Source organism: Sinocyclocheilus grahami, unplaced genomic scaffold (genome assembly GCF_001515645.1).
Source record: "Sinocyclocheilus grahami isolate Dianchi unplaced genomic scaffold, SAMN03320097.WGS_v1.1 scaffold505.1, whole genome shotgun sequence".
Classification (NCBI taxonomy): Eukaryota; Metazoa; Chordata; class Actinopteri; order Cypriniformes; family Cyprinidae; genus Sinocyclocheilus; species Sinocyclocheilus grahami.
This window is the reverse complement of record NW_015505684.1, coordinates 87,198-113,621: the sequence shown is the minus strand read 5'-3', so window position 1 is coordinate 113,621 and position 26,424 is coordinate 87,198. Positions and strand designations below refer to the sequence as shown.

General features: G+C 39.5%; 1 protein-coding gene across 1 annotated transcript in view; it reads right to left on the bottom strand.

Annotated features, from left to right (window-relative positions):
* The window catches only part of zswim6 (zinc finger, SWIM-type containing 6), an 84,920-nt gene that overhangs the window by 12,256 nt on the left and 46,240 nt on the right, over positions 1 to 26,424 (bottom strand). Inside the window, exons 3-9 of the mRNA XM_016237046.1 lie at positions 25,368 to 25,516; positions 24,197 to 24,347; positions 13,660 to 13,839; positions 11,678 to 11,854; positions 11,264 to 11,410; positions 8,386 to 8,535; positions 3,426 to 3,692 (exon numbers count right to left, since the gene is read on the bottom strand). Coding sequence (XP_016092532.1) covers positions 3,426 to 3,692; positions 8,386 to 8,535; positions 11,264 to 11,410; positions 11,678 to 11,854; positions 13,660 to 13,839; positions 24,197 to 24,347; positions 25,368 to 25,516 — 1,221 coding nt within the window. The remainder of the gene's footprint in view (positions 1 to 3,425; positions 3,693 to 8,385; positions 8,536 to 11,263; positions 11,411 to 11,677; positions 11,855 to 13,659; positions 13,840 to 24,196; positions 24,348 to 25,367; positions 25,517 to 26,424) is intronic.

Below are 26,424 nucleotides of genomic sequence, written 5' to 3'. Positions count from 1 at the left end.
CAGAAGATACAGCACATGCCCTTCTGAAGGTGTGAGATGTGGTTAGAAATGCACAGATTTGTAAGTACAAACAGGGTGTAAGTGTGTTTGTGAGAAAGAAACGCCTTCGAGATTAATGTTTCACCACACAACCAAGTGATGCACACACACCCAAGATACCCTTCAGCATGACACATCAAAACCACATAAAGTACTGTGATGCTGCCATCACTTTAACAGTATTCACATTCTACTTTAAACACCGCCATGGTATTGTAAGTGTATTATCATCGGTTTCCCTCCAACATCATAGATTGGTCGTACTGTAGGTCAAGAGTGAACATGGATAACAACATCTCTGAAAAGCGTCAAGTAACGTTATCCATTTCCATGCAAAACGCACAAAAAGTGGGCCGTGGTGTTTCCGGGGCGAGTGCTGCAAGTTGGTGCTTACAGATCGTTCTACAGACCCTCCTCATCCTCAAAACAGATGAAAACCACACGCCCACTTTCAAACATGCAGACCTTTTCACACTTGCCTGCAATATAAACTGCAATGCTAGAAGCCATATGTGAGAGCTTAGATTTCCCTGTCATTAGATTATTTTCGACTTAGAGCACAGCGACCACAAGCCACTTCACAAATACACACAGCACTGGACATACAAACAGACACCGACAAACTAGAGGCAAATGTGCTACCAGCTACCTAGGCAGCATCTTAACCAAACTAAAACCTCATATGTGATGCTCTGCATAGGCAGAAACTCACAAATAGCACTCGACTAGACTTGACAAGTTAGCATACTGCTAAGCTAACTCTGATAAGCATAAAAATACATATTACACAAATATTTAGTAATATTATATAGTAGTATAACTAAATAATAAAGTATACGCATAGTCAACATCTATCTTGACTAATTATTCATCAACGATACATGATCTCCCCAGAGTTTGTTGCAAAGCATTCTGGGATTGCCTTCTTTGCAAAGCGTGATCATGCTGCCTCTTAACATCCCTTGTTTTGGCTGAATTATCAACACAGCACTGCATGTATACTTCCCAGAATGCCTTGAGATGAGCTTTGAGCGAAAAATAAATCATTTAATTACTTTGTATTTAACTACTAAAAAGTAAAAAAAAATAGCACGCAAAAAAACTGATTTGGAGTGTATTATGTATTTCATACTTATTAGACTTTCAAGCTGTTAGCTTAGCATCACGCTAATGTCAAACTAAAGTCCCTTTCAAGGAAAGTCTGCTTTTTTTAGTATGCAAGACCAACTCTTATATACATGAATATGGGAATACTGAAATCTCAAGTCACATTTAAATAACATTTCAAATCGGCAATAAAATCTGACCCATAAATGTTGTTTTTTACATTCAAATAGTGTATATTTCAGGATGGCAAAGCTTAGGGTGGCCTCTAATGGTGGTGATGCGATGACTTTAAACCAACTGACTCTTCGCTGGGAGTTCGATTGACAGGCGATCTGACCAACCATAATGCCGAATCTGCCATTTTTGTCCGACAAACAAACCAGAGAGGAGAGTAGATTAACATTGGTGGACTTGAACTTAAAAAATGGTGTGTATTGACATCTTTCTGCGGTTGAAACAAGATACATTCTGATGTTAATTCATGTTTATATGGCGCTATAACTAGTAAAGAGGAAAAGATTATTGGTTCATGTGCCACTTGAACTGAGCCGTTACAGAAATGTCACTTTAAGAGCCACAAAACGGTCTTTATATTGTTTGAATTTATTTTAAAAAATGACCAAATTTGAAAGCGGAGACTTTTATACCAAAAGTGACCTGCTTTGTTTTTCTGTCAGCATGTTGTCAGTGTCCTTTTTATTTCGCAATGTATTTTTCACTGCTTGAGAACATGATGTGCGGCGTGAGAGCGCCATAGCTTTTCGGACGTAGCAACAGTAACAAAGGGGGGCAGGTCTTTGCGAAGGGTCAATTGGCTCTTTTAATTAAAAGGTAGGACATATTCTGCAATTTTGTGCATTGAACATTTTCCCATTCATAGTAATATGAGTAAACCATCTTGGTATATAAAGTGTTTGGTCAACCTCTGTTCAACTGAACCTTAGTAAGCATCTGCTTATGTAGGCAGCTGACAGCAAGGCAGCTCACTAGGCTTGCAACAGAGCTACAGTCACGGCTTGCTGAAGATACTAACTGAAAACACACACACAACAGCTGAGCATGCTAACTCTATTACAGCGTGTGCTGGAAGGGGTGGCGTGCTCTGGATGTCTCTGTGTGAGAACGCTCTTGTTGTTTTGATGGATTTTCACATTTGGCCAGAATTCCCCCAAACCCTGTAGCCAATAGAATGCGTGCCTTACTGTTTATTGTGCCCCCCGTCACACTCTTGGCATATGCTGGGTGGAGGAATCCACACAGCGGGGCCAGTTTATCAGTTCTCTTCATTCTTTCAAAACAACCCAGTGGTGTTCAGAGGCGGCTCTGCAAAGACCATTTCGTTTTACTCCCAACACCAGCCGCAAGTGAAACAAACAGCCTCGTCCACCACTGAGCGCCTTTGCGCATGCTGAACACCGCTTTGAGGGAAAAGTCTGAAACTTTGTTAAAAGAGGAAAACAACTAGGTTTTCTGAAGAAAACAATCATGGTTCTTGCCCCTGCAAAACACGCCACCATGATGTTGAAGTTTGGTAGCTTCACAACTTTCTCAGCTCGTGCATTGCTTACGTTTCTGAATGGTTTGCTAGACTGTTCTAGGTTAGTTGCTAAGGTATTCTTAGTGGTTACTAGGGCCTTGCGAAGTAAGCGACCATCTAACAAGGCCCTACCTTTGCAACTGACTAGCATCCACCCAGAACACACTACCAATGCCCTATAAATGATTCAGAAACATCAGCAATGGATTAGCAAATACAGGTAAAGTTGCTAAGCTAATTACAACATCATGGTGGCGAATTTTGCAGGGGAGGCCTCCACGATGTTGTGATCACTAGATAGTTTAACATCATCTTTATGTTTAGTAAAAAATACATTAGATTTAACTGTATTTTTCAAGCTTATTACAGTACCAACTTCCAGAGCATCACTTTCTGCAACAACAACTGAACCAGCTAATCAAGGTCTTCAAGATTACTAGGAACATTCAATCAAGTGTGTTGGAAAAGGTTTTAGCTAAACTGCATGAAGGCAGCCCACAGAGAGCAGAATTGGACACCCTTGGTATAAAGTATGTGCTATTCTAGAGCAGATTTTTAAAGACACGCTTCACAAACTATTTGGTTAGATATTAAGCTGACACATGAGGAAATCAGATGCACCCATTCCAGAATTGTTAGCTATGTCCAAATTGCTTCCCCAGGCTATTGCTTTCAGCCTCAGTTAATGAAAAACAAACAGCATTGCCGTCATTCCCTCGCACTGTAAATCACCAAGACTTACCCTCTAACAGGAAGACAGCTTGCTTGCGGAAGATCTTGACAAGGGTGTCGTCCAGGTCAACTTCCTGCAGCTTGGCGATCAGGTGCTCCTCGTTGCGGCACACCTTCTCTTGGGCGTACAGTCCGTCGGGCATGATTCTCTGCTGACCCAGTCCCATCAGGGCCGTTTCCACCGCCAGGGCCAGATATGACTCACCCTCCTCCAGGAAGCGGCGCGTGGACGGAAACAAGTGCAGCTCGCTGTGCTTGCTCGAGCTCATTGTGCTGGCTGCAGAGGGCGAGAAACAGAAAGAGCGTAAGAAACCGGGAGGTGGTGACACCTCCGGAGTTAACCAGCATAGTGAGACCTTCCTCCCAGGCACTGGTTCTTAGACAGGTCTTGTCGTATAATGAGGCACCAGAGAGGAACTCTGCCTGGACTCTGCCTGGTCTAATGAAGCAGCTCAGCCTGATAGGGCATAAGGCAAGGCATGCTCAATTAGGCTCCTGAGTGACTGAGGTAATACACTGTACCCCGGACTTGCAAATGCACTGGATGGTTCATGCATCACATTCATATCTGTGAGATGGTGCGAAATGCTATTGGATATGATGAGGCCCAGGCTGTATTTAGTAACTAGGAGAGAGCGAGACAGACAGAAAAACAGACAGGCTGAGCCCCTGCTCTTCACTCTTCACTGATCTCCAGCTACATGGCCGCCAACTCCCGACATGCAGCTCTGAGCCTTGCAAGCCTTCCCACCAACTCGGCATCAAATCCAGCTTTTTAATTGGCTGCACTGGAGTCGATTGGAAAGGCTGGATTTTGTGCCGAGGATTAGCCCCTTAACCAATCAAAAGGCTGTATTTAGTGCTAAAAGGCCAAATATGGCGCTAAGGATTGATGCCTAAACTAGTCTTTCCATTGGCTTTGAGAAACTTATCCTTAGCACCAAATCGAGCTATATAATTGGCTAAGAAGTCGATCCTTTGGCACCAAATCCAGTCTTCTTATTGGGTGTGAGGAACAGAAACTTTACGTGCAATCAAAACGCTGGATTTGTTGCCGAGGAGGCAGTCCCTCAGGACTAAATTGAGCCGTTTGATCAGCACCAAATTCAATCTTTTAATTTTCTAAGAGGTCAATCCCTCAGGACCAAATACAGTTATTTAATTGGTTGCACAGTAGTCGATTGAAAAGGCTGGATTTGGTGCTAATATTGACTCCTCAACCAGACTTTTGATTGGCTGTGAGTTGCTTGCACTAATTCTTTTGACTGGCTGAGAGGTTGAGCCCTCAGCACTAAAACAGCCTTTTGATTGGCCATGAGGAACCAATCCTCTGCAGCCAATCAAAAGGCTGGATTTGGTCCGAGGGAGTCAGTCCCTCAGAACTAAATGCAGCCTTTTGAATGGCTGCAAAGGAGTCAACCACTAGTCTTTTGATTGGCTGTGAGGAATCTACCCATCTGATTGGCTGGGCATCATTGATCCCTCAGCACCAATTCCAGGCTTTTAACTGGTAGTAATGATTCATTCCCTCAGGTTTCTAAAATTGAGATTCCACCATGCAAACACTGGGCCAAAATGAGATGTGTTATGCATGAAGGCCTAAAAATATGCTAAGATTAAAACAAGCTTTATAAAAGGACTTTTTTGCAAACCCCTCCCTTTAAAACCTTAAAAAACAGCAAACGGGCCATGTATTAAAAAAAATACATCAAAAAAAAAAAAGCCTGGATTTCTGATCGTTCATGTCGTTACTATTTTAACAGCAAAGTGAATTCAGAGCTCCATGTTCTCGGTTACACATTAATACCATTGGCGACTCATTTGGGGCGAATAATGAGAAGCATCATAACGTTTTAATGATGCCTCTTTGGACCCGTGCGGCTGGCTCCGGGTGGCTTTAATGTCCTAATCAAAAATGAGCGCAAAGAGGGAAGCTTGAGGCTTCACACCTTCTTTATTCTGCACTCCCACCACCAAATCTCTTTCTTTCTCCTTCCCTAATAAACTCTAAGTTCAAAGCCAACCACAGCAAGAGAGAAATAAAAGCCAGTGCTTTGGCTTAAGGAGAGCCTTGTCTACTCTTGGACTAACTGAACCTAACAGGAAGCCCTAGACAGGAAGCTGGGAGATTTGGAGGGCTACATAGGGATATGTCTGGCAAAGTTACAGCTCCTACATAGTCCACAGATATCTGGTATCATGCAAAATCCTATCTCCATCAAAATCCCTTTTGGATCCCTTTTAAGTTAATTAAGGGGTTCAAGTGTGGATAGGAGTTTGCATGTACACTAGACTTGTGGCTCTACGGTCTCCATCTTGAGTGGGATTGCTGGAGATGGGCGATCGCACCAACCCTTTCAGGTGCCAATCAGAATGGGCATGAGCCCAAAGGCAACAATAATGTATAATTGCAGCACCGTGTTCTCTGATTGTGATACAGTCATCTCTCCAATCAAAGCTCATGAATAAGTGATGGGAACAGAAAACATTAAAATTAAAAGTGCATTAAAAATGCAGCAGGGAAGAATAAAGTTATGACTTTTAGGCTCAGATAAAAGAAACTCATGCTTTACTCTTAATATATACCATATCTTTTTAATCAGAGTCTAAAGTAATAGCATACGTGAGGTTAATTCGAGAGAGTGTTGATCGGTTCTACTATGGTGGTTTAAAAACCTGAAAACTCTTGCTGCAAATAGACGTTCTGTCGATAACAAAGCAAAAATGACATATCATTTACAGACTGGCCTTTCCTAAGTGGAGCACATGGCGCAAGAAATATGCTGTATAAATGTTTACATTAACAGTGTTTACTAGAGCCCGACCAATATATCGTTTAGCCAATATTATCGGCCGATATGAGCCTGTCGCCGATATATTATATCGGATACAGGTATGCCGCAGAGTCTTAACTTTGATCGAATATGCCGCCGATATGAATTTTTTTTACAGAACATATAATGCAGATTAAATGCTTCTGAATGGTGTAATTACTTAGTTTGTCCATTGTCCATACTTTGTTTGTCTCCATTGTTTGCTACTGGCCACCAAAGTCAGTATATTGTAGAGATAAGAGCTGTATTGTAGAGCTGATGAGCTCAAACTTCACCCGACTCCGCTGCTTCAAATTATCCGCCCGCCACCCACCCGCACCTATATTTGATTGTCACATTACAATGATTCTAATTCTTAGTTTTGCATGATGATATGATGAATGGATGGTTCATTTTTAACAGCAGATTCAGTGACGTTAGAGACTAGAGCTGATCTGCACATCACGGCACGTGTTACGACCACTGGAGCTGATCGCGGCCACTCAGCCAATAATGCTGAGTGATGTGATGTTGTCTACACTGGATGCAGTAAACTGATGCCTCGTTCGATTTATGACGTGCTGACACAAAGTTCAAATAATTTTCAATGGGCGCTTTGTCGCGTCCTGTTGCGCAGACACGGTATGGCATAGTATGTCAGTACAGTCAGTAACGGAGCAGATTGAAAAGTTATTATCTTACTGCAATCCAATAGACGGCAGTGTGGTGGTGGCTTGAGTCTGTTGAATGGTGATTTAACGCAACGTTGTCACCTAGTTGGAGAGACTTCAATGCTAAGTAAATAAACAACAATGTCCCCGTCTTTTACTCTCACAATGAGCTTATCATATTCGTTTGCTACATTAGTAGGGCCCTATGATTTCCACGATGCAGAAAACATGGACGGAATCGCGGAATCCAGTCATAAAAACGGAATTTACTGTATAACGCGGAATTTCATGGAATTTGTCTTATTTTTGATGAATAAATAAAAAACAGGTCAGTACATATATATAGATGGTGTCTGTGAATATTAAACTTCAAAAAGACGATTTAAATACGAATGTTCTGCATGTTCATTTGATTACCAGAAAATACACAACACAGAGTTTGTGAAGAAAAATATATTATTCATTATTATTATTTATTCATTTTAGATGTTTACATTTGGAAAAGCTGTGCTTCCTGCATAAACCTGCCCCTGTTGGTTTGGCAGTAGCTTGCTTGCCCTACACAGTTACCTTGTTTAATTTCTTAATTCAAGTTATATATATATATTTTGTTCTATTTCTGTTATTTAAGTTATTTATAATAAGTGAAGTGAAGTTTACTGTTAAGTGCACTGATGTCAGACTCATTTAGAATAATAAAGTTTATTGTTAAATACCCTGCCTCCACTACATAGGCCTATGTTTGTCACATCATTATACGTGTTTGATCACCACATTGAGTTATCATTGCAAAAAATGTGTTTATGTATATATATATATTATGTTTATGTAGGCTATATACTGTATTCTATATACAGTACCAGTCAAAAGTTTGGACACACAAATGGGAAGTGTGTCCAAACTTTTGACTATGCTGTACTATAATATAGCCTACACATAAAGAATATCGGCCGATATATCGGTATTTGTCTTTTTTTACTCCCTAATATCGGTATTGGCCCCTCTCAAACGCTTCGTTTTCTACAAAGTCCCTCCTTCCGACAAGCGCAGGAAGGCCAAATAAAGTGCTTTTGCGTTCGCCTAGAAACACACAGCATCTCCCTGACATGGCGCTTGTCCCTGAAACCACGCCTTCTTTCTTTGCGTGAACATTTGGGCGGCATTATGCAAATATTTCCACATAGTGAGGTAGATATGTGGGGGCGTATTAGAATGAGCTGTTTTAGGGGGGCGTGGCAGAGTCTTAACTTTGATAAAGAATATCTCTTTGGTTTTGAGACTTTAGTCTTTGCAACTTCGGGGATCTTATCTATGCACAATCAGCTTGTAACACTCCAAACAGAAAGGAAAACTTTAAATCGCATCATATGACCCCTTTAAGACGCCTGACAGGGTGTTAATAGGACTTGACAGTTTTAGCTAGTTCGTAAAAAAAAATACTCTGTAAATAACATGAATCATGCTGTGGCATCTCACATCTATGTACCTGAGAAATCTAGAAACCCCCCTTGCGAACTGTCTTCATCCCCGCGGCCCGTTTCCATCAGCGTGCTGAAGAGCGTTCCAATGGGGTCCAAAGGGTGTCCCACCCATCCCTCTAGATTAGTGATGGACGTGACCCCTTTATGAAGCAGATCTAGATAGAGAAAAAGATAAAATGGTTTGTTTTTGGATGGAACACAAAGAAACACTCTTTTTGACCTTATTTATGTAAGCAATGGCCTTCAAGCTCTGTTCCAAACCCTAGAGAGCTCCCTATCTAGGCAACCTACATCACAGGTATGTTCCCCAAGCAAATGCTGTTCCAAAAAGAAGGTAAGAAAAAAAACTGCACTGCTTTACATGGCACTTTGTAATTGCCAGCATCTTGCAACTATTCCAGAAAGCATTGCAACAAACTTGAGATAATTTTATTCAGCACTGACAAGCACAATTTTACTCAATATGTGTGTTATTTATTGTGCTTATTAGGGTGAGTCATTATTAATATGAGTCATACTCTAGTTGATTCTTAAGTCACTGCAGATGACTAGAAAGAAATTATAAATATATGTAATTCAATAAAGAAATAAATACATAACAGTGATAAAAATAGCACATAATCTATCAAAAGACAAAAAAAAAAAACGTATCAAGAGTCTGACTATGTGAGTTGAACAATGGGAGACTGTGATTTCCTATAGCATCTGTCTCGTGTGGAAATCACTACACTGGTGTTTTACATAAAGCCCAGAACTGGTCCATAGAGCTGCCTTGCTCATTTGAATAATATGTATTATGCGTGGGCACTTTCACCACAACAAGCAGTCATCTGCATTTAAATGCAATTGACCTGAGCCCTGCTGGGCATGAGTGGACATTCAGCTCTAGTGAAGAGCAGTGCTGCATGAAACCGTTACCTGGACATTAAATAATAAGACCGCAAACACAGGAACACAGTACTGAAAAGATAATTGGGTAACAATGCTACCATTTTTTGGCCTTTTTGGCACTGTTAATGAGACGGATTACAGAAAAAAGACGGGAAATTATAGAGAGAACACGTCGGACTTAAACTGCACATATACGACACATGATCTGCAGCATCAAAGCATCTGCAAATCACTTAAATAAAAATGGATGATATCTGGCAACACAAGTGGCTGTTGGCAATGCAATGAGGGTCTGTCTAATCTAAAAAAAAAAACACCCTATAAGGATAAAAATCCACTCGCTTTTTTAATCCCCATTAATCATAAGCAGTGTCTCATAATGAGCCGTTCGCAGAATCTGTAAAATGTGACATCACATTTTACAAGCCTCACCCACGACTGTTGACGGACACTGCCGTTTTAGCAATGACCCCGCCCTGAGTGAGCCGCATACAATCCACCATGTTTATCTTCACACTACAGCATTTAAAAGCAGCATTCAAGTAAGAAATGTCTTTTTATTAATTCTACAGAAGTTACTCAGTTCAAAGCAGAGAGTGATTTTCTGTTTGTTTGGGTCATATTAACAGCGTACACACTGCTGTCACTTAATACACAGATCTAATAAAGATGTGATACCTTTCCCACACATAAACGACTGTGTTTTTGTAACTTATGTGTGTTTTTAACAAACTTGACAGTTTAAGCGCAATAAGACTAGGGATGTAACAATTATCGGTTTGACGATAAATCACGATAAAATTCCCCACGGTTAGTATTACCGTTTCATCTTTTAATTATCACTAAAACCGTATTAGATTACCGTGATTTGAACAACTCGCGATAAATAAATAAATGTCCAGTATAAAGCACAGTTTTAAGTAAGTCTCACCTGCGCACAGCAGCAGAGTAGTTTCGTTTTGAGTGAAAACAGGGCGGAAAAGCTGGGAGGTTTTAAAAGAGTGCTAAGGGAATAATACAAATGAATATTTGAATGAATTAATTATATGATTAACAAAAAGTCATTTTATTTGTTGTTTGTTGATTTTTAAATATAAAACTTGAAGTGATTTATGTGTTGGTACTTTTTAAACATCTCCAGCACATTTTAACAATACCATGATAATACTGATAACCATGATCATTTTGGTCACTATAATAATGATAAGACATTTTCATACCGTTACATCCCTAAATAATACATAGTACTCACATGCCATGTAACAGCAGCTTTCTGTGCACGTGCTTTGGATGTGCGCGCTCAGAAAACCATGTATCCAAAGTTTAAACTGATTTGGCATTAAAATGCATGATTTCAGTGCGACAGACATGATAATCAAAATCAAACAGATGTTTTTTGGCAGAGTATCTGAGGTACAGCAGCTCATTTGCATTTAAAGAGACATGCACAAAAACAGCGTGTTTCTGCTTCCACTCAAAATAGGCATTTTTGAGTCAGATCTGTGGGGTATTTGGAGCTGAAACTTCACAGACACATTCTGGGGACACCGGAGGTATATATTACATCTTGTAAAAAGGGGCATAATAGGTGCCCTTTAAAATCTTTGAAATACTATGCAAATAAGCATCAAATACCATTAATAACTCAGAAAAGCCTTTCCCAAAAGCATTATGAGCTAAGTTGATTATAGAGACCATTGGTGCCAATGCTTCTATGATCTACTTAGGCTTACAAAGGTTTTTGGAAATGTAGTCATGGTTGTAGTTGAACGTTAGCAAGTTCATCTGAGGCATTACATCATTCTATAAGATTTGTCTCCTCCCATATATAACGAAAATAATAAACGGTGCATGGAAAAGCGTGCTGCCATTGCACTAATGTAAGAATTGATTATGCATTGCTGCAACTTATAAACAAACGCTTTCCCCTACCAAATGTTAATTTTTAGTGGCAAGAAACCAATTCGACCAGCAATACAGTTTTTAACTCACCTTTCTTGTGGTTTCGGAAGAGCTCCAGCTGTTTCTGCTGCTGCCGACGCAGGGTGTTGATGATGGCGATGGCCAATCGCAGTGCTTCCCGTGGGTAACCGTGAGATCTCAGTGCATCTACCCTGGCACAGGCCGTAGGGACGTGTTCTGTGATAGAAACCCCCCAAAAAATCCTTTAACAAATCTCAGATGGGCACAATAGAAACATATTCACCTGCATGCAAAAGGCTAGCGGGACAGAAAATAAAAATGCTTTTCATTTTGTTAGAAACGCTTGTTCTCGCTCCCTATAAAGCCTCCATTCATTGCTTTTTTTTTCTCTTAAACGCGCTCTGCTTTTTTTCTTAATGCTATAGACTGCGTAACACAAAGAGACGAGTCAAGCAAACATCTTTTTCCGGCTGAACCGCTCACCGTGCCACAGGGGCCAGCTGCGAGAGTCAAAGAGCGAATTTTCAGTGTTGTCATGGTAACAGTAGTTGGTGTAGAGGTCGTCGTTGATAATGTGCTGTAAGTGGCTGTCTTGCCAGTGGAGATCGCATGCCTCGATGGCTCGTGTGAAAACCGTCCGGTGGGGCCGAGTGCCCAAATCTGAGGACGAAGAAGAGGAGGAGGAGGAGGAGGAGAGACAGGGAAAAGGGAAAGGAAATTGCTCTGTCATTCTCAATGCTAGCTCTGAGAGCGAGGGCCCTGGGGGCCTGTCAGTCAGGGGCAAACGGTAAAACCTTCGGAAATAAGTCTGTAGATTAGTGCAGCGAGCTGAACTGTCATTCACAGGTGGTGCAGATACCGACATGACCGCTGCAAGATGGCATTACATGGGCTGGGTGATCTAGCTATAATAAATTATTATATCAAGCCTTTTGATAATATTTAATATGCAAAAATTAAGTAAACTATATGATGCAGGGACTTCTGTAAACATTTTTGAGTGATAACACAAATGAATCATTGAATCAGACAGTCAGTTCAAATATTTGTGGTCTTAAATGCAGAAGTCAGTCTCTTCTGCTCACCAAGGCAGCATTTATTTGATAAACAAATACAGTAAAAACAGTAATATTGTGAAATATTTGTACAATTTAAAATAACTGCTCTCTATTTGAATATATTGTAAAAATGTAATTTATTTCTCTGATGCAAAGCTTAATTTTCAGCATCATTACTCCAGTCTTCAGTGTCACATGATCCTTCAGAAATCATTCAAAATTGCTCAAGAAACATTTCTTATTGTTATCAATGCGGGAAAAAATTGTGCTGATTCATATTTTTTTGGAAATTGTGATACTCTTTTCAGTATTCTGTGATGAACAGAAAGTTCAAAATAACAGCATTTACTTGGAATAGAAACATCATAAATGCCTTTACTGTCACTTTTGATCAATTTAATGCATACTTGCTGAATAAACAAATTAAATTCTTTCAACAATAAATATTACTGACCTCAAATTTTTGAACAGTCTAATAACACTTAAACAGCAAATGAAGTACATTGTTTATCAGGCCGATACCGATAACAGAAAAAATTAGCATTTATCGGCCGATACCGATATGGTGGCCGATATATCGTGCATCCCTACTTTTCAGTATTCTGTGATGAACAGAAAGTTCAAAATTGCTCAAGAAACATTTCTTATTGTTATCAATGCGGAAAAAATTGTGCTGATTCATATTTTTTTGGAAATTGTGATACTCTTTTCAGTATTCTGTGATGAACAGAAAGTTCAAAATAACAGCATTTACTTGGAATAGAAACATCATAAATGCCTTTACTGTCACTTTTGATCAATTTAATGCATACTTGCTGAATAAACAAATTAAATTCTTTCAACAATAAATATTACTGACCTCAAATTTTTGAACAGTCTAATAACACTTAAACAGCAAATGAAGTACATTGTTTTATTGTCAACAAAAACATACAATATATCATAAATATCTGCTATATCGCCCAGTCTTAGTGCATCCCAGACAAAAAAACTCTGATTAAATCTACACAACCTCTGTGCCAACCAGTCTAGAGCCCATTCATGCCCAAAATACCCATGCCTTAGGAAAAGGGGAAGTCATTTCTTTGCAATTACCTGTCTGGAGCATGAATATTTATAACAAAACACATCATAAAACCTCTGCAGACGTTGTCGCCTTGGTATAAAAGACCTGACTAATCGAAAAGTTTCAATGGAGCTATCCCCCCCAGCCCTCACTTTTGCCCAGAGTTATGATTAGCACAGCAAGGACAAAAGCCAGGGAGGAAGTACTGAACCGCTGTTATTAGGGGCATTCCATTAGTCACACAAAGTCTAATAAAAGGGGTGCACGGAGACACGGTTGATTAAAACACCCCGTTTCTGCCCCCACCCCCATGACACTCGCGCACACACACACACGCTTACCTTGGTTGCCGTGTGCACCCTGAGGCAAGGAATTGGTTAAATTGGGCAGCTCGTTGCCATGGTTACCATCCTCCAAGGGACACACATCCACACTGTTCCACTTCTTGAGCTGCCTGAGCCAAGCGGCCTTCTGTTCCGGCTTACAGTGGGGGTTCAGCACGATACACATCCACAAGGCACCTGGTAAACACAAAGCAATATGGAGGGATGCTTGGTGGTTTCTCAAGAAATAGATGATGTAGGCCTCCCCAAACAGCCTCCGAATCGGCCTGGGAGGTTCATATGGTACAAACAGACAGAGAGCTTCATTACGTCTGACAGACAAACAGATAAATAGGTCAGCTGACTGCTCGACTGAATGCCGTTAACGCAGACAAACGACCTCAGAGAGCTCGTCAAATCACTTCCTTTATGCTCCCCTTTAAATTTGATGTTAATCATATAATCCTGAGTCACTAATGACAGCAATTTCTCAGAATCAGCTTCATGTATTTTTGCTCAGGCTTACTGAAGTTGACAAGGAATTGAATGTAATTCTTTTGATTGGATGAATAACCAGATATGATTTTTGGATTTCGATTGTTGTGATGTAACTTTCTGCTCTATGCACATTGAAAATGAAGATACAGAATTTGGATGTGCAAATTTTGGACGGGCAAATTTACGATGCAATTTAATGATGACAACATTATACATGAAACCTATCTATCTATCTATCTATCTATCTATCTCTGTATGTGTGTGTGTGATTAAATGTAATCTGGAACACATAACTAGATTATATTACATTAAAATACTCGTAATCAGACTACGGTTACTTTTTTTATTGATTAAACGATTAAATCATTTTTTTTATATCAATATGGCCCTAGTAAAAAAGTAATATATATATACAAATATATTTATTTCATATGAAGTATAGTTTAACAATGTCGTTTGCACTGCGCTCTTGCGTTACTTGATATTTTTATTTTGATTAAGTATAGTTAAAATATATTAACATATTTACTGGCATATCACTCGAGAGACTTACACAGATATAAAAATTATAATTCAACTTTATTTGGAGTACCACTTGAGCACAATGCACATTTCTTAATATTAAGCCCTAAAATGTGTTTTATTGTCACTATTGTATGATCTATGAATAATATTGGTATATCTTTAGTTGGAATTCAGCACTACTTCTGCACAATTAAAGTGCATTAAGTACATAATTAGTTGTTCCAATTTTGGAGACATTTAAGTATACCAGTTTAGTATACTAAAAGTACAATTGCAGGGTATTTTTATTAGGTACATAAATATGTAAATATTAGTGCTGTCAAACGATTAATCGCAATTAATCGCATCCAAAATAAAAGTGTTTGTTTACAAACTATAGATGTGTGTGCTGTGTATATTTATTATGTATCTATAAACACAAACACATGCATGTATACATTTAAGAAAAACATGTTATGTTTATATATTAAATATATTTATATATAATATAAGAATATAAATATATAAATGTATATGCATGTAAATATTTCCAAAAGATATACTGTATGTGTGCATATTTATATATTTATACATAATAAATATGCACACTGCACATACATATATTATGTAAACAAAAACTTTTATTTTGTATGCGATTAATCGCGATTAATCGTTTGACAGCACTAGTAAATATATTTGTAGTATACTTAGCATGAAATAAATGCATTTCAAATACATTTACATTTAGTCATTTAGCAGATGCTTTTATCCAAAGCAACTTACAAATGAGGACAATGGAAGCAATCAAAATCAACAAAAGAGCAATGATATGCAAGTGCTATAACAAGTCTCAGTTAGCCTAACGCAGTACACGTAGCAAGGTTTTTATTAAATGATATAGTAAATAAAAACAGATAGAATAGAAAATACATTTAAGTATATTTATTATTTACTAGGGGGTACAATATTACCCTATTTAAATCAATGTGATAAACAATTTAGGTAAAAAAGTAATCTAAAAGTAGTCTGATTTTATTAGCTGAAATGTGTAAATGTAAAGGATTACTTGGATTACATTACTAACTACAATATATATAATTTAAATTGTAATTATAAAAACTTTCTCATCTGTTGACCAACGTTTCAGTAGATTTGGGAACTGACAGGAGAAAAAAAACTTCTAATTGGGCAAGCTGGCATTATTATTGACTGATAATCTCAAAAAACTGGCCAAAAATCTGTCTATAATAGCACAATATCTACACAAATGGCTGCGGTCAATCTTGAGAAATGCAATTGAGAGATCAAAGCACTTTTGTTTATTGCAGTAATCTGTAATCTGATGATGAACAGCCCAGCTGATATGTTGGTTGATCAAAAATGATGGCAGCGAGTGGAGTTTATAGTTTATAGTTCACAATCCCTGATTTAAAAAATATAATAAAAATAAGTTAGATGACATCCATTCAGAAATACAGGCCTGCAAAGAAGGTGAGCATAAAGCTCCGGATCGATACGCGTACGTCCCTCACAGGACAAAGCTTCAGAACGTCACAGACAAGCAGCCGCAACCCATGAGGTTCATTTCGCCTCTAATTCATCCCATTGGCTGCATTAGGCAGTGATGTATGGAGCCTGACACGAGCGCCGTGCCATACGGATTGTGTATGATGGTTTAATCACTCCCAGAGTGCTCCACAATGACATACTGAGAATACCTGCAAGAGCCAGCTGAGAGAACGAGAGCCAGAGATGGAGGAGGGGCGAAGGAGAAAACAACGAGACGGGGGGAGAAATGAAGCGAGCGGGAGAGACAAATGTAAGATGGCAGGAGAGGAATTAGATAGCAGCAAAAGAAAAGAGTGGAAGACAAAGGAGGAGAGAGAGAGAGAGAGAGAGAGAGAGAGAGAGAGAAGGAAAGCAGGAGGAAGAGATGTGAGGAAATCTGGAGGAGCACGGGAGGCTCGTGGGGGGATGGGACCGAGTCTCAGCTCTTTGTTTGGTCATGAAGGACAACAGACGTGGAAGAGATGAGAAAACGTGCACCACGGAACATGCAAACACAGGACGCAGCGGCGTATCTGAAAAATGCAAATCTCAGAGACTTTAATGCCTTTGTGCCAGGAGAGGGTTAGAGGCAGGAGTCAGGGTGCAAATATAATAATCATCAAAGTATAGTAAATGTAATATATTGTGTTTTATAATAATAATTTATAATATAATATTAGGTGCAAAGTTTTTTGCTGCAAAATACTATTAATATAATAACAATAAATAATAATAATCATAGTATAGTTCTTTTTTGTGCTGGGAAAAAAAAATATATATATAATAATAATAATTATTATTATTATTATAACAGTCAACAAAATAAAAATAAATAAAATCAAAAAGATGCAAAAAAATTCTGGGAAATAATAATAGCCATCAAATCATAATATAATATAATATAATATGATATGATATGATATGATATATGATGATATGATGATATATATGATATATGATTTTATGATATGATGATATATATGATATATGATATGATATATGATATATGCCTCTAAAACAGGATTAGGGTTAGAAATCAATTGAATATTACAGAAAACCCGATTTTCATGAATTTGTTATGCTTAGTTCATGAACATCAGCATTCTTCTGTGTAATGCTAAACTAAAACTCTCAATAAAATAAGACATCAAATTCGATGCCCTTACAAACAACATCCACACAAGTAGTTCAGTCCGATTTGTGAGTGAATGATTCTCATGAGTCAATTCTTTTGAAAGACTCATGACTCCAGTTAAAGATACACATATGGAGTTCTATTCGAATAAATGCTACTAAAACAGCGCCAAGACATGCTAAATGAAACCGTGGCTACATCAGGCAAAAAAAGTTATTCACCCATTTTCCAGTTGCCCATAACTTGCCGATAACTAGTTAGTGGACATTCTTAGGTGGCATCTTGGACACTTCCAGTGTAGGGAACTTCAAGTCGATACGGTTGCTTACAGTATAAACATGTAGTAAGTGGAAACAAGAACTGGCCAATTTCTTATGGTTACCATTCCTAGACAGACGCGAACGGATCTGCAATGAACAAGATAGTAAACACCACAAACAACAGCAAATAAGACATCATAAAACACTTCAGATCGGTTGTTATGGCTAAACCAAAGCTAAACTCGCCCGTCACATCGTCCAGTCCAGTATCTCTCGCAAACCACTGATTGAAAGCAAAAAATGGTTACAGCAGCTGTAATTCATTACGACAAGATCACAATAAGTGAGGTGTGACGTTAGAGAGGGGAGAACGCTACATGCTAATCAAGACGCCGCTGGCTATTTAGCACGCCATTGTCTTAAACTTGCTGGCTATACCGCTTTGTGTTTGGACAATGTGAAGGATTAGCGCTCGCTAGTGTAATTTTGTCAGCTGAGAGAAGTCGTGGCCTAATTTTCAGCCTCCTCCGTCATACGTAACCTAGATGAAAAGGAGTCGCTTTCAGCACACAGGCCCCTGTGCCCAGATTAATTAAAACAATATTGAGCTTTGCTGAATAAATTCATCCACACAAGCACACAATCACGTGCACACATCCCTCCGCCTTTGCTCTGACTGCATCTTTCACGGGCCTAATTTGAGCTTTCACTCCAAATCTCATCCCTGCTGTCAGCACGCTTGTGTCGAGCCCAAAGCATCCCATGGTTCCACTCTCTCAGAAACACACATGCATAAACATAGCAAATGCTCAAGCAATATGGGCTTTTCAATGGGATCGGCATTGACCAGGGCGACAAAAATAATAATAATAATAATAAAACATTAAAACAACGTAATATATAATGTATAAAATAATATGTGGCCCTGGACCACAAAACCAGTCATCATTTTCGAAATTGAGATTTATACATCATCTGAATAAATAAGCTTTCCATTGATGTATGGTTTGTTATGATAGGACAATATTTGGCCAAGATACAACTATTTGAAAATCTGGAATCTGAGGGTGCAAAAAAAATCTAAATATTGAGAAAATCGCTTTTAAAGTTGTTCAAATGAAGTTCTTAGCAATGCATATTACTAATCAAAAATTAAGTTTTGATATATTTACAGTAGGAAATGTACAAAATATATTCATGGAACATGATCTTTACTTAATTTCTTAATGATTGGTTGATATCTTAATGATTTAGGCATAAAAGAAAAATAAATAATTTCGACCCATACAATATATTTTTGGCTATTGCTACAAATACACCCCAGTGCCTTAAGACTGCTTTTGTGCTCACACACATATAATATATGTGTGCTAATGTTTGTGGTGGGAAATAATATATCAGAAACAATAATCATCATAGGTAATATATAATATTTTAGAATATATCCTGGAAATAATAATAAGAAGAAATAATCTTCAATATATAATATAATATAATATATATATTTTTTGCTGGGATATAATTTATTATACACAATTAAATGTAATATAATATGAAATATAATGGGTGCCATTTTTTTTTGCAACAAAATCAGATTTTCGTGAACTAATAATGAATGGTTCTTGAATGTCTACACATTCTTCAACAATGCTCAGTAAAATAATAAGACGCCAATGTCGATGTCTTCACTGGTTGCACACAACAACAAACAAACGACATCCACACAACTAGTATAGTCTGATTGTGATGATCAGTCATTATGAGAGCATAAACACTGCGACTGCTCGAGCAGTATGGGTTTTCTATGGGGCCGACGGTGAGCAGAGCGACTGCCACTAGCAGCACCAAACGTAATTGTGAAAATAATGAATAAAAGCGATCTGAGACCTGCCTGATGCAAGCGTGCCTTTGTTCCCCCAACAAAAGCGACCTGCTCGCAGCAGAGGGAGCGAGAGACGGATGAAGGAAGCGGCGGAGTGAAGGATGCTGGGAGGGGCGAGCGTATAAATCTGGGCTGTAATCTCCCTCTCGCACTCGCTGGCAGCCATCTCCTCCGCTCCTCATCCTCAGCCTACCTGCCCGCCGGTGTCAGATTAAGTGTCCGGGATTTAATGAAACAGTCTTCGCATTATCGCGCCTGTCAGGGAGGAAGAGGAGGGGGCAGCCTTCATAACGAAGGCTTCTCCAATTACGCCAGGGCTTAGAGGGCCTGACAGACATAATGATTCATCTGAGAGAGGGAGAGAGGGAAGATGTGCCCCTCCGATCTCGCTCACCTCCTCTTTTTAATGAACCAGGGCCGCTCCACGGCTTCTTCAGGGGTGTAAGAGCTCTCAAAATGGTGGAGCTCGCCTGGAAGAGACAAAAACATTATGTTCTCTTCCTGTCTATGCGGGCTGTTCTTGGCCAAATTAATCTGTAAACCAGATCAGACAAGACTAGAAACCTAGGAAATACTGTGCATATTGCAAACTGCATTTCTCTTAAATTCTGTGGGATGCAACATTATAAGGGTGTAGGACTCGTGTTGGTTGGGAGCCCCCATCTAGGGGCCACTCATTAAACTGCCCACTTCCCTTGGAGACACAAAGGGCCTCTCTTCCCCTTGCTGCAGCCTCTCCTCATCCTCCGTCAAACAAAAATGTGACACAGAAGGCCTCACTGCACACAAACGCCCGCTAATCTTGTTCAGCCCCGCAAAGTCACTGTCAGCTCGGACACAAAAGCATCAGCCTCTAAAACTCCAGCCCTTGAAACCTTCAAACAGAGGACAGAAACATAGTACTTAAACGTTCAGAGGCGGTAAAATGTTTTTGAACAAAGTCTCTTATGCTTACTGAGACTGCATTTATTTACTGTTAAAACAGTAATATTGTGAAATATTAAGATTTCAAATAACCATTTTCCATTTGAATATATTGTAAATGTAATTTATTCCTGTGATGCGCAGCTGAATTTTCAGCATCATTACTCCAGTCTTCAGTGTCACATTATCCTTCAGAAATCATTCTAATATGCTGATTTATATATGCTGAAGCTGTCATTTTTCAAGATTATTTAATGAATAGAAAGTACAAAAAAACAGCATTTATTTGAAATGCTGTGACCAATTTAATGCATCCTTGCCGAATGAAAGTATTAATTCATTTCTTTATTGTAAATGCTAATGCTTTGCCAATGCACAGTAGATGAAGTACTAGTTTACTCTAATGCATGCAACAACACCAGTGCAAAAACACTGAGGCCATGTCCACACATACACGGGTATTTTATAAACTGAGTTTTTCCTTCTTCCGTTTTAAAAAAAATCTCCGCCCACATGAAAACGCAAACGCATGCTATGAAGCACTGTCAAGAGCATGCCAAACCAACAGGTGGCGATATAATCTCAACCGTAAAGCCCTGTTGGCCAATCGGAAGCCTGAAAAAGTCTCCAGAAGGCGGAGATAACAGGCGCCGACGTCATAAGCCAAAAACTCTGGTTTCGCGGTCTACACGATAACACTGCAACTGGAGTTTTTGAAAATCTTCACCGTCAGGTGTTTTCAAAAATGTTCGCTTTCAGTGAACTGGTGCGGCGTTTGCGTGTGGACGAACAGCCTAACCGCATGTTTTAAAAATAACCGCGTTCGTGTGGACAGGGCCTGAGAAAAACTGCACTTGCACCACATTATCAACTGCATTTGGCCACGTTTCAACACATAAGATCAAGCTCGAGTAGCGTTCACATACTTGCGTAGTTATCTCATCAAATGCTTGAATGTCCGATTTGCAGGTCCATTGGTCTAGTGCTTATCTCCCGCTCTGCTTCTGCGCTTGGCACCCAGGGCCCTGGACGCCAGCAATTGTGCCCACTGCCGCCGAGTGCCAAGGCAAAATTGATGAAACATCACAGGATTTGAGAATTGGCAGGCTGACACGATGCGGCGAGCCAGTCACAATTAAAATGATTACACGTCCTTCCAATTTTCACCGCTTTCATTCCAATAGTGCTGATAGCAGGAGATTGAGATGGAAAGGCGGCAAAAAACATGATATATTCCTTACATATACTACGCTAGGTGGATTGAATGGCAGTGTTGTTGGCTCCGTGTGTTTTGATCCAGTTACAGTAATTGAAGCAATAGAAGCAGGACGCAGCACTTCGGCCTAAAGTGCGTCGCCGGTTTCATGTGCTTACCACAGTATATTTTAGATGGAAACACCCGAGAGGGTTTTAAGTGGGAAAAGAATATGCAATATTGATCAAGAGCAAAAGCTACGAATATGCAATCTGGCAAAGGCAACATCCTCTAAATGGCCATCCTCAGAGACGCAGGTGGATTTTAAACGGAGATCCGCACAGACGCTGAGTGCAGTGAAGACGGACTTGAAAAAACACGGCGGACTGAGAGAAACAACACAAGCGACCAGTTCCCATACAGATGCCACACAAGACCTACATGCAGTCTAGCACAATAAGTCTTGCATCCAAAAAAAAAAACGGATTCAGCCGAAATCCGGGTGCTGAAAAAGCAAAAAGTTGATTGTTTGTGTTGTTCTCACCTAACTCGTCCCACAGCTGCCGGTATTTGTCCGTCATGGTGGTTCCCTGCTGCCGCCACAGAGCCAGCCGCGGGTCAGCCATGAACTGCTCTGTGATTAGCGTTAACATGCGAGCGCCGTTCGAGTCCCGCATCTTCAGCATCTCCCGTACCTGCAGGACAATGCATACACGCATGCAAGATTTAAGAACCGGCACCAAACATGCTAAATATGACACCATATCCAATGATTAAAAGTCATTGGATTAAAATGATTGAATGATTAAAAATATTTTGTTCAAACTAGCCGTAGACATGTGGGGGCGTGTTTAAACGAGGCATTTTAGGAGGGCGTGGACCAGTCTTAACTTTTATAAAGAATATCTCTTTGGGTTTGAGACTTCAACTTCAGGGATCTTATCTATTCACAAACAGCTTGTAACACTCCAAAGAGAAAGGAAAACTTGAAATCGCATCATATGACCCCTTTAAAAAAAATGGTAATGAACAATAGTGTAAATGCTAATGCTTGGCCAATGCATTGCTTGCTCTCTAAAAGCAGATAAAGTACAAGCTTACTCTAATGCATGCAACAACACCAGTGCAAAAACACTGAGAAAAATCTCGCCTGCACCACATTATGAACTGCATTTGGCCACATTTCAACACATAAGATCAAGCTTGAGTATCTAGAATCGTTTGCGTTCACATACTTGCATAGTTATCTCATCAAATGCTTGAACGTCCGATTTTCAGGTCCATTGGTCTAGTGCTTATCTCCCGCTCTGCTTCTGCGCTTGGCACCCAGGGACCTGGACGCCAGCAATTGTGCCCACTGCTGCCGAGTGCCAAGGCAAAATTGATGAAACATCACAGGATTTGAGAATTGGCATGCTGACACGATGCGGCGAGCCAGTCACAATTAAAATTACACGTCCTTCCAAATTTTACCGCTTTCATTCCAATAGTGCTGATAGCAGGAGATTGAGATGGAAAGGCGGAAAAAGTATGATATATTCCTTATATATACACTACGCTATGTGGATTGAATGGCAATTCAGTGCGTTTTGATCCAGTTACAGTAATTGAAGCAATAGAAGCAGGACGCAGCACTTCGGCCTAAAGTGCGTCGCCGGTTTCATGTGCTTACCACAGTATATTTTAGATGGAAACACCCGAGAGGGTTTTAAGTGGGAAAAGAATATGCAATATTGATCAAGAGCAAAAGCTACGAATATGCAATCTGGCAAAGGCAACATCCTCTAAATGGCCATCCTCAGAGACGCAGGTGGATTTTAAACGGAGATCCGCACAGACGCTGAGTGCAGTGAAGACGGACTTGAAAAAACACGGCGGACTGAGAGAAACAACACAAGCGACCAGTTCCCATACAGATGCCACACAAGACCTACATGCAGTCTAGCACAATAAGTCTTGCATCCAAAAAAAAAAACGGATTCAGCCGAAATCCGGGTGCTGAAAAAGCAAAAAGTTGATTGTTTGTGTTGTTCTCACCTAACTCGTCCCACAGCTGCCGGTATTTGTCCGTCATGGTGGTTCCCTGCTGCCGCCACAGAGCCAGCCGCGGGTCAGCCATGAACTGCTCTGTGATTAGCGTTAACATGCGAGCGCCGTTCGAGTCCCGCATCTTCAGCATCTCCCGTACCTGCAGGACAATGCATACACGCATGCAAGATTTAAGAACCGGCACCAAACATGCTAAATATGACACCATATCCAATGATTAAAAGTCATTGGATTAAAATGATTGAATGATTAAAAATATTTTGTTCAAACTAGCCACGACCATGAAAAGTGGTGCAGGACAAGACATTTTATTTTCATTCTGATCACTCTAGACACATAAACATGACCAGATTTTTAAATAAGTCTCTTCTGCTGCATTTAATGGATAAAAACTAGTAATACTGTGAACTAATATATATATATATATATATATTTATTTTTTTTTTTTTAGACCTACATGCAGTCTAGCACAATAAGTCTTGCATCCAAAAAAAAAAACTGATTCAGCCGAAATCCGGGTGCTGAAAAAGCAAAAAGTTGATTGTTTGTGTTGTTCTCACCTAACTCGTCCCACAGCTGCCGGTATTTGTCCGTCATGGTGGTTCCCTGCTGCCGCCACAGAGCCAGCCGCGGGTCAGCCATGAACTGCTCTGTGATTAGCGTTAACATGCGAGCGCCGTTCGAGTCCCGCATCTTCAGCATCTCCCGTACCTGCAGGACAATGCATACACGCATGCAAGATTTAAGAACCGGCACCAAACATGCTAAATATGACACCATATCCAATGATTAAAAGTCATTGGATTAAAATGATTGAATGATTAAAAATATTTTGTTCAAACTAGCCACGACCATGAAAAGTGGTGCAGGACAAGACATTTTTTTTTTTTTTATTATTACTGTTCTGGAAACATTGAATCGCTCACATATGCATAGCAGCATATTTTTATTATTATTAGGTAATTCTATTCCTTATTTAATTTATTTTAATATAATATATTTTATTAGAATAATATATAACAAAATATATTTGATTATAATTATTTTTAATTAAAATATATTAGTGTCATTAACATACAGAAATGTCAAAAACAGCTTGTTTAAATTTACTAAACAAATAAATAATTTTTAATCAAAAGATTTTATTAAGTATTTTTATTTATAATATATTTGATAAATTATATAAAATATATAAATCAGTGTCATAAATCAGAAAACCGATGGAAACCATGATACATTTTCTTAGTCAGGATTCTTTAATGAATAGAAAGTTCAAAAGAACAGCATTCATTTTTGTTTATAATAAACGTCACTTTTGCTCAATTTAATGCATTTTTGCCGAATAAAATAAAATTGATTTCAAATGACCCCAAACTTTTAAACAGTAGTGTAGCTCCACCCACACAGAAACGTAATTGGTCCTAAGTTCCACTCAACTTTTGCATTAAACATGAAATGTTTTTTGATTGGCCTTGATTTTGTAGCTTCTTAAAGTATTTTATTTGCAAACAGAACACTTTTTTTTTGGTTCAAGGTTGCGTCATGCCTGGTTAGGACATCTTTTATGAGACCATCCAGACAGGACGCATTGCATTTTATTCAAATGTAATGAGTGAGTTTATACTAGCATGCTAAATTTCAAGCGTTTCATTATTTGATCGCTTAAAATGCTAATGCAGTGATGTGGAAAAGGTCAAATCATCCTGAGTGGCTCCTGGAACTTCAGCCCACCTTTGAGAACAGGAGATTGAGCTGTTTGCCCGAGCCATGGTATCCCCCCTGGGACAGGAAGAGTTTGACCTGCTCCTGGACCTGCTCCTCGTCCAAATGCCAGCAGTTCTCATCGTCCACGCTGGCCCCCGCCGTGGGGTCCGGGGCCCCTGATTTAGAAACACACAACCAAGCGATCAGCAAACAGTATGGTGATGCTTATGCTGAATAAAATCGCAAAATAAAGCCCATAAAACGAGGCATTACAGATCACAGTCATGGAAAATCAAAGCCAGAGATTATTTATCAGCCAAACTTTGAACTTTGTTCAACGCAATTAGTGCAAGCGACACAGAGCCTTAATGCAATGCAGAAGCGCGCTGGTGTTCGAGAAGGAAACCCCCGAACCCCAAACAGCGGCTGATGATTTAAGCGCCACCGACAATGCTGAGGGTCTATAGTAAAGATTTATTAGACGCCACATCAAACCAACTTCCTGCATTCCAGCCGTGACCTCACACAGGCCCCCCCCGTTCTGCAATGTGCTTTTTGCTGATGCTTTTCGCCCCGGCCTGATGAAAGCCCTTCCTTTCCCCCCCCCCCGTTCTGTAATGTGCTGTTTGCCAACGCTTTTTCCCCCCTATAATTGGCACATCCGCTTTAGATTTCCCCTTCCCTACAAAAGTGAAATATAATATGACCATTGTGCCTAACGCCGAGACGATAAGAGAGACTAGAAGAGTCTTTCTTTCCCTTTAGATTTATGTCATCAGGGCATAATACTGGCAGCAACAGCTCTAGAGCCTAGAAACTAATCTGTATGCACTTTACAATATCAGCCAACTCCTTTTTAAAGGGTCCGGTTATGGAAATTTGGATTTTGCTTACCATTTTCCGCAGATCTATAGAAACTAAGCTGCAAAAGTGTCTTAAAGGGGTCCTATTATGCTCTTTTACAAAGTCTTGATTTTGTTTTGGATGTGGACTAGAACATGCTCTCATGCTTGGTGGTTCGAAAAACGCATTATTTTTCACATAATTTACATGATTAAAATACCTTTCTCCCCAGCCTGGCACA